The sequence below is a fragment of the Populus euphratica genome, unplaced genomic scaffold (genome assembly GCF_000495115.2).
Source record: "Populus euphratica unplaced genomic scaffold, PopEup_1.0 scaffold733.1, whole genome shotgun sequence".
Lineage (NCBI taxonomy): Eukaryota > Viridiplantae > Streptophyta > Magnoliopsida > Malpighiales > Salicaceae > Populus > Populus euphratica.
Genome location: NW_011500596.1, coordinates 57,539 through 67,146, shown reverse-complemented (window position 1 = coordinate 67,146; position 9,608 = coordinate 57,539). Strand labels below are relative to the sequence as shown.

General features: G+C 35.0%; 1 protein-coding gene across 2 annotated transcripts; it reads right to left on the bottom strand.

Moving 5' to 3' along the window:
- Positions 1–603: 603 nt before the first annotated feature.
- On the bottom strand, positions 604–8,572 carry LOC105115567 (heat-inducible transcription repressor). 2 transcript variants are annotated; one of them, XM_011012493.1, is made up of 12 exons: positions 8,496–8,571; positions 8,261–8,379; positions 7,870–8,137; positions 5,514–5,591; positions 4,837–5,399; positions 3,342–3,962; positions 3,070–3,224; positions 2,029–2,210; positions 1,793–1,926; positions 1,398–1,711; positions 1,215–1,318; positions 604–1,028 (listed from the first exon to the last, which is right to left on the bottom strand). In XM_011012493.1, the coding sequence occupies exons 3-12, from the start codon at positions 8,129–8,131 to the stop codon at positions 958–960; spliced, it is 2,484 nt and encodes an 827-aa protein (XP_011010795.1). In that variant the 5' UTR covers positions 8,132–8,137; positions 8,261–8,379; positions 8,496–8,571; the 3' UTR covers positions 604–957. The 2 variants fall into 2 exon arrangements, with proteins under 2 accessions (XP_011010795.1, XP_011010794.1); XM_011012492.1 differs by having other exon boundaries at positions 8,261–8,572.
- Positions 8,573–9,608: the final 1,036 nt, after the last annotated feature.

The window sequence follows — 9,608 nt, the reverse complement described above, 5'->3', positions numbered from 1 at the left end:
AAATTTTAATTTATTTTTAATTTCATTGTTGAACTCGTAAATTTGATTTTTCTCAATTTCATCATTTGGGTGTGTTGAGATTTTTATTTTATCTTTTTATTTTTTTTTATTTTTTATTTTATCTTTCATCATTTGGGGATTGACATTTTTTATATATATAGTTTTGTTTCTATGATACTGAGTTTTTAATTTTTCTTTTCTTTTTTAAAACATACAACATTTAAACATCTTTTTTTCACTCAAAAAAAGAAAATTAACCCGGCCAGATCTATCTAGGAGTCCATGTCTGGGTACGTGGTGCATAAACAGTAATTCTAGCATATACCTAAGCTTTCCTTTTCCTTTAAACTGCCAGCATTTACCCAAACAAAGTTGAGGGAGCAACGGAAGCGGGAAGCGAGAAAGATGCTGGGAAAAAGTTGCAGTTTAAGCGAGAAGAATCGAGTTAAGAAATAAAAGAAGAGATTTGTAACGGGACAAAATGAGATGGATGTGTGGTGGGTGAAGATTATTTCCTGAGTGATTATTTTTCTGATTGCCAACCCATTTTGTAAATTGGCCAACAACTTACAGCGTGTTTAATTAGCAGCAGCAGCATTTATGACAAGTCTCCATATACTTTGGCAAGTAAATGGTACACATTTCCAAAACTGAAACTAATGACATATAACATTGCAAAAAACCCTTGGCTCAAATAGTTGGAGCAGCACATGCCTAGGCTGCGTCTTCCACACGCATCCACCTTTCCTTGAGAAAGTTCAGTGCACCCCTCTGACAAATGTTGTTTCTCCAAACCATGATTTACGATACACTATTTGAGGCTGTAATTACATTTAAAAAAAAAAAATCAACATGAGACATTATTTGGGGTGCATGTCCGACAACCCTCTGAATCTCCTCTTCACATGGTTGAAGATGACCCGTGGTAAGCAATGGAAATTAACAAATATATCTATTCTAGATGATCCCCGTGGAAATGCTGGAAGTTGCATTTATCTTCAGAGAGTTCTCGGGAATATAGGTTAGACCTGCGCAGAAAAAAGTAGTTGCCCACATGAAGTTAAGCTCTTGATGGAAACATTCGAGTGTAAGGCAGTATTTGTCAAAATTGGTGCTAAGGGTTCAGGTTTTGATAACATAAAAAAGAGAAGCAAAGCTATTTTATATAATCCAAAATTTTATGAAATCCATGACAAAGTGTAAGTAGATGATACCTTTCTCCTTAACATCTATCTGTATAGTGTCCAGGGAAATTATCCCATCAGTCAAGGGAAGGAGCTCAAGCTTAATAGTAGCTGTCGATTGGGCAGGGACACATCTGTATAATCACCTAAGTTGTAAAAATCTGTCCAATCAGATCCCAAAAAAGAAATGAGCTTAAGAGTGAGATACATTACCCTAATGGAACTCTGCTCTGCAGCCACAGATGTGTACAACCCAAGCTCGTACTCGAAATAACATCAGATATGGGAGAAGACTGTTCGATAATTTCTGAAGTGGTAGTCACAGAGGTCAGTGCCTGCACTGCAGAGCAATGTTTCTCACCAGTTATTATACCTGTAGACTCAGACAAACCAACAAATGAGCTCATTGGTGTTGTCGGTGAAGAACTCAAGGACCCCACTGATGGAGGTGAAGTAAATGAGGCAGGAGCGAGAACTGTCAGAGTTAGATCTTCAGATGTCAAATTTGAAGCCCGTAAAGCTAAAACCTGGGAATTTGACAACAGCTTCAGAAGAGGAAGAAAGAAACATATTCAATAAATTAACAAAAAATGCAGAACAAGAAGAACCTGAACTGGAAGCTGAGAGACTCTCTCATTGGGTCCAGAAGATTGTCCTGACATTTCAGATGCAACAGAGATCAAAAGATCCCTTGAGTTACGCGGCCGCCAACTAGTTGGCTGCTTAAAAAAGAGCCTTGACTCTACATTCAACACAAAGCATGAAACAAAAGGTTGGTGAAAGTAAATAAACAATTACCTATAGAAGTTTAGATGATGAAGCAAACCACAAAATTAATGGATACCAGTGTAGTTACTGCGACAAGATACAATAATTGCATACTGGTCATCATTCAATGCACTCCTGCCTTCCACAGTATTTGGTCCAAGATGCAGACCTAATGATGGGGATAGTCTTTCTCTGTGAACTTTGGAATCCTTCACAAAGGATGCTGGTTTGAGAATGAATGAGTGCTCCTCACCTCTCCTGCCATGGGAAAATTTTCAATAAGTTCATGATAAAGAATGAAATTCATGAATCAAAATTGTTTCCCCTGATATAGTGATACAAGATACAGTAAACAATTTTTATCAGTGATCTGTGTATGCACTCACAAATCAAAATTTACACAAATAATTCTAGGGTTATGATCCAAACTAATGGTAGAAAGAGGTCATTTCTATATATTAAAAGAAGTGTAATGAAGAAGCTTAATTCATAATTTACTTGATCATTCCATATATCACACATATACTGCATGCTATTGCAAACAATCTATTTTCTGCCTTTGCTCTATTCCATGTAAAACGTGAGTGTTAAGAGCATGCTCTTATGGTTTTTTCTTCTATATATATATCAGAAAAGGGCATTGTGAGCGTTTTGTAGATGATGATCCTCAGGCTGCTTGTAGACTAGAAGCTCACATCAAAATCGTAAGTCAGAAGTATTGTCATGCATCAGTCCAACAATTTCAAACAATTATTAATTGAACCATAAAATGCTTGCAAATCACTCACTAAGCAACCACGAAGAGATAAAAGTAGCCTCTGCCCACTCCAAGATGGATGAACTAAAAGAGTGAGAATGAATGGAAGTAAACTGGAAAAAAAAAGGCAAGCGTAAAATAAATTTATTTTTCATTAAAATATAAAGTACTTTTCCTGAAGTAAAGCCACATTGTAGGCCAGTCTTGACCTTAGCCTGACTGGTTGGGATTTGTCCAATCATATAACATACTGCTCAAGCAAACAACCTCCAGCAAGTGTAAGAAAACTGAATTAACCATGGCAAATGCAGTTCAACCAACAAATAAGAGTACATTAAAATAACTAGAATAAAAAACAACCTGAGGGCTAGATTTGGCAAACTGTGATCATTTCCAGCTTCAATACATGCAATTGGTAATGATGAGGGAAGTCCACTCTTTGAAGCTTCCTCAAAAACAATAGTTATAGTATCTATGTATACCACAATATCCGGTGTAATTGCTGGAGATACGTTCTGCAAAATAGCTTTCAAATTTATTAGCATGGGTGAAATTTGGAGGTTAATCCCAATAAGCAGCCAAAAATATAAACACATTAAAAAATTTGGCAAGGTAAAAGTCTTAAAGCACACCTTAATCTGAACACAAAGAAGGTCATCTGTATTGCAGTCAGCAGCAAAAGAATGGATTTCTACAGGTTGAATTATTTCAAGTTTCCTCAACCATCTTCTTCCTGGAATGTAGATGCCTTCCAACCCACAGCGAACAGAAAACCTCTCTCTCTCTAATGATACACCTCGGATAGATAAAAGCTCTTCATCCGCAGGTTTTTGACTTTTCCATAACTTCTGAGATGAGTACTGATCCCAATCTTCAAGGTCAAAGTTGGGCTTAGAGCTTTGGGCCTTAACAGGTTGCGGAGGTGGAGCAGAATTTTGAGGCAGTGATGACATGGAGTAACTTCTAAAATGAGAGAAGAGCTGAGAACCAGATGAGGAAGACTTCTGTGATGTACCACCAAATCCTGAATTGGAACTTAACTGAGGAGGAGGCAAAGAACGAGCAGGAGAAGATAAGGTGTTATCCACAGGAAGCAACCATTTTAATAGTTCTCCACATGGGTCATAATTACTGTAATTTAAGTTGTCTTGATTCTCAGGAAACCGATTTCTCTCCTGATATTTCTCAAACTGTAGAATCTCAATGACCGGGTCTCTGAAAAAATTAACACCGATATTAACCTGTAAAAGCACCTGCATCCTTCCAAACAAAGAAATGGAATGTGAATCAGTACCTTAACAACTGTTAAATATAGTATAGGAACTATAGCATCATAATACATGTTTAAGAAAGCAGCCAAACTGATGCACAAAACATACTTGACCAATCACATCCCCTCACTAACATGTTATCAACTAACATCATTTCACATGATTTTACTGAAAATAAAAGATGTCTACATCATTAGACTGTAGAACGAGAAAAAAGTGTATTTGCATGTACAATAGCAATTACAAGGCTCAAAATACTGTTTTAATCACTTTTTGCCACATATAGCAATTGAACTGAGCCACTGAAAATATTTTGTTAATTCTCCACAAATACCTCCACAAACATTCTGTTTAACAAAACCATGACTTAGGGAGCGTTTGGAAACACAGGCCAACCCACATTTCCAAACAATTCATTTTTTTTTTTTGCGAATATATATATAATGATATTTTAGATAATACTTCTGGAAAAATAAATTGCATTGCCAAATGCAAGGTGTGACCATTTTTTATCCAGCTCAGAGAAAACACAACACAATTTGGTAAGTTCAATCTGCAGAAGATAGCTAAATTTGGATAGGCTATTTATAAATCATCTAGTGAGAAACCACCAAAAGACCATTTGTTATTCAGAACTCCAAATCCAGCTTATCAAAGAAGAATTTTGAAACATAACATGCAACTCTATTGCTAAATTGGTGTCTTGTCTATATGCAATTGCAACTTGCAAAGTGTTGGCATAATTTTAAGCACCTGGACAGGAAATAAGACCACAAAAATTGAAGCCTGCAATCAGTTTTTCAAAAGAATATCAGATGGGAAAAAATCATGAACCTTGTGGTTCTCAGATACATACCACTATATCTCCATTAGAAAGAGAGCAACAGCTAACACCATTCCTTGCGGCACCACCAGAGACATTGGCATCAAAATTTCCTCTGTCAATAAGAGCACTGAGATGGAATGTGTTATCTGCAGTTTTCTTGGTTCTTTGAGGTTTGTTCTGACTATCCATCTCAGAGTATTCTTGATCAAGTGCACTTTTCCTTGACCACAGAGGTTCACCCGACTCTGCAATCCTAACAAAAAAATGGGAGTTCTTAAATCTCTGCAATAACATTTCAGTTTGTCTTTTGTAATCCTCCATTCTGAGAAAGGATTTGCTAGCAGAAATATCCCTTTGTGGATCAGTCTTCTGTTTTGATGCGCCATTGCCATTAAGACCTATTACTTGACTATCAGAACTCACTTCCCCTTGTGCAGAAACCGAACTACCACCATCTTTCAAATTTCCATTTTGTTTCTCAGGGCTTTGCCCTTTTCCATTTTTAGACATCACTGCAGCAACTTTAAATGGAGTAATAATTTCTGTATCCTGCTTGTATGCTGATAAACATGCCAGAATATGAACTTGTTCACCTGAAATAGAAATGGATTTGAGGTGTATATAATGGACATAGAACATCCCAAATGAATAAAAACCAGCACATGTGAAAATTGAAAGAATCAATAGATTTGAGAAATATATAGTACCAGGAAAAACAAATGACCGATCCAGGGAGCGTAATGAATGTATATCTGGTGCATTCTTCCAGTCATCAGGAAGTTCCCCTGCCAAAACATATCAAGCATCAAATGTGATAGAAGAAAACATGTCAAAGTTATATAACTATATGGAGAAATCATGTAAGTGAATAAAAAGCAAACATCAAGAAAAAACTTGAAAACAAAAAAGATGGCAAACCTCAAATATACTCCCCAAAAATTTGGAAAGCATCAACTACACCCCCAAATTTTTTTTGGTAACAGTTTTGTTCCCAAACAATTTAGATTTCTCAATTGAGTCCTCCTGTTAGAATTCCTTAACAGAAAACATTAAGTTCCGTACAAAATGACATTGTAAAAAAAAAAAAAAAACTTGGGACCGAATCCATGATCAAATATGGATGGAAAGACCTAATTGAGAATTTCTAAAACTCGGGGAACAAAATTAATACAAAGATTTGTTAGAAGGCAAAGTTTTGATGCAGGTTAGAAGTCCACATAAGGTGCTGTCACCTAATACATTTGTTAGGGGACAACATAGTAGAGAAATTTCTAACTGCCTGGTGACCTTGGAAGTGTGGCACAAACTGTTTTGTTAGTGGGAAGTCTTGGGAATCACTGCAAAGCTACGGAAATGTTATGAATGCACTTAACATTTTTTGGGAGGGGGAAGGATAGTAAAATTTTGGGGAAATTTATGATGTTTGCATCAGCTAATTAGAGGGCAATTTGAGAATCTCCAAGGATCAAGCTTGATCAAAGTAAATGCTATGGGAATTAGGATATAATAAATTATTTGACCTCCTTGTTCAGGGTACTTTCAATGGTTTCATTGACCATGTTTACAGGGACCAGAAAGTGGTGTTTCAATGTTTTGTTTCATTCTTTTCATTACTGTGGGAAGATAGTCCATTCTCCTTGTCATGCTCATTTCCTCTCAAAGATGATAGGCAAGGATTTCAGCCTTTATCATACATGCATGTGTTATTACACCAAACAGATAGTGGCAATAAACTCATGTCTGAAAAGTCTAAATCAGTGGAAAAAAATCCTATAACATCTGTTTAAGCATTCTGTCAACAGATAAAAAAAAAAGGACAGAAAAGAAAAATCATTCACTTTGTTTCCATACAAGAAGGGGTTCCAAGGGGTGGGCTGTATGAGGGTTAACTGATATAACCTTCCTGATGGTGATTCCAACCTGAAGCAACCAAAATCACACTCCATCCATATGCCAGCCAAACCTATTAAACATCTGATAGTATTGATTTTCTATAAAGGATTTTTTTTTTCTTTACTCGGTGAATAATTCTGACATTACCTTCCTCCTTAGATTAAAAAAAAAAAAAAAAACAGCCCAAGTATATTAGGGCATGAAGCTTCAGAACTTTGTTAGACTTGATGACATGGATGCAGGGCCAAGTCAGATGACAAAGCAAATAAAAAGTGCAATTAACGAATTCACAGAAAATGTGCATAGCATGTATATCTGAGAATCAATCCAGCACAGTACTTTTCTTGATGAACAAATTCTGTGCAAAAAAAGAATATCCCCTGAAATTTTCCAATTTCAGTCCCCCCTTAACAAAAAGCAAGTATAGCTCTTAATTAGTTGTACAACATCCCATACAAAAAGAGCCGCGCATCCAACAAAAAAAGGCCTTAAATTTTACACATCTAATAATAGTTTGAGAAATTCCCTTCTAAAATCAGCAGCAAACCCCTGACTAGCCAGATATAAATTCAAACTCTAAACATTAAAAAAAAATAAAAATTGAAACTTAAATTAGTAGCCAAAAATAGTCCTCATTCCTAAAGTATGCTAGACATCGCAAATTGAGATTAGATTAATTAGAGAAGCAAGTAAACTTGATGGACAAACAAAGTAAACACAACCTTAAATATTAAACAAAACAATCAATAAGAACCACTAAACCAAACCAGCCAGAGGTTGTTGATGGAAATTTAAAAGCCCTAAATAACAGATCGAATCACTAACCACCCATATCTCTTGACAAAGATTACTATATAATGTTTATTTAGAGAACTTTAAGGTGAATTTCACATTACTGAACAAAATTTGGATCCCAAAGCTCCTTGTTCACATGCCATTCGATATTAGAATCAGTGACAAAAGTTTAGTGGGAATACTATCAAAGAAGGAATCTCGACACTTGGGGACACTTTTCGTTTTTCAGAACAATGCAGGAACAAAATCATATTGGAAATAGAATTGCAACTTAGCACATTTTATTAGGTTCCAAAGATATATATAAACTAGAAGCAGGCAAAACAGCACTCAAAGAAAGAACTAAGCAACGCTAAAAAAAGGGAGTGGCTGTACCGAATGGGATGATGATCCATCCTTCTTCTTCAGAAACATCAGAATGGTTCTCCAAGACAAGTGATGAATCATTCTTTGTAGCAGCAACAGATCCATTTTCACCACCAATACCCATATCACGAACTTCAGATTGAGGGAATGAATCTTCAGCAATAAGACCCTCCAAAGTCACAGCTGGAGAAGGAGATTCATGAACAGGAACAGGAGCAGAAACCTGTTCTTTGATTACTTGGTGAGTGGTAGGGCGCAACAGAAAATTCATTTTCCTCTGCAATCACAAACAATTTTAAGGAATATACGAATTGCCTTTATGGGATTGGATTGAACATAAAAAAAAAAACGAGGAAATACAAGGATATCAACGTTGTTTGATTGATTCATTAAGTATTACCTGATCAGTCGCGGATGGAAAGAACCACTTGGGTGTCGCGAACTGCTCTTGCTAGCTTTGCTCTTCACCTCTTAACTGTGTGCTTGGCCGATCTCTTCAAGTGTTGGATTTGGATGGATCTGACAATGAGAGTGATATGATTTCTACTTTGTTCTTTCCTTTCATCAAGAGAATTGAATGCTTATAATCTTCACAAAAGAAAAATATTGAATAATTAAGAAAAAAAATTAATTACTCAGATTCGGGTGGCAATGGATCGGGCTGGGGAGAGTTTTCTCTGAACCGTCTTCGGCTCAGAACATCCAATTATATGACTGTGGATACCTATCAATCTAATCTAGACTTTTTAACCATCTACTTGACCCGCGGTTCCGAACGGGTTGAATAGTTTTTTTAAAATAAAAAATAAATATAAAAATATTTTAATTTATTTTTGAATATAAAAAAGTCTTAATCAATGCTTGCACATCCATCTAATTAAATAAATTAATATTTAATTAAAAATAATTAAAAATAAAATATTTAATTTCATAATACTAATATGAATAAAATTATAAAGTATAACTGTCAAATAACTCAATATTAAATTATAAAATAAAAATAAAAACAAAAAAAATATTGGTTAATTTACTAATGGTAATTCATGTATGTGTAGATTTATGGTTATTCTAACTTTGAGAGATAGCTCAATTGGTCAAGTTTTAAATTTGCTCTTTAATAGTTACCGGTTCGAGTCTTTTCAAGGTCACTAGAAACTTACATGGTTGTTAACTTCAGAACTCATGAGATTAGTCAAGGTATGCACAAACTAGCCTGAACACCTATGTTAATAAAAAAAATAATAATTATCCTTTATAAGATAAAAAAAAACATTCTTCATGTTGAACTTTATTGTGTATTATTTGACAAAATTATGATGAATTTGATAAGGTTATGGAAAAGAATATGATCCTTGAACATATTTTGTAGTACTTCGTAATTGGGATGCGTAGAACAACTTATACCACGCAGTCATGAATGAGAATCTGATGTTGCCATCGGAAGAATATAAAAATATGCTTGTTAGGGGAATGACATAGGCTTCAACCACCTTAAAAGATGATAACAAGAAACGACCCCATGAAGATAGTAATGAGTGATGGTTCTTCTTTAACAATATTTAATGAATATGTGATAATATCATGGAATAAAAACATTACATGTTTCCTTATTAGTACTTAAAAGTGCATTTTTATCATGGTTTTATATCATCATTTTGCACTTGAAGTATCAATAACTCCTTAACCAAAGCATATTTTATAATAATATATCTAATAATATAAGATAACTTTAATTTGTGGTAAATGTC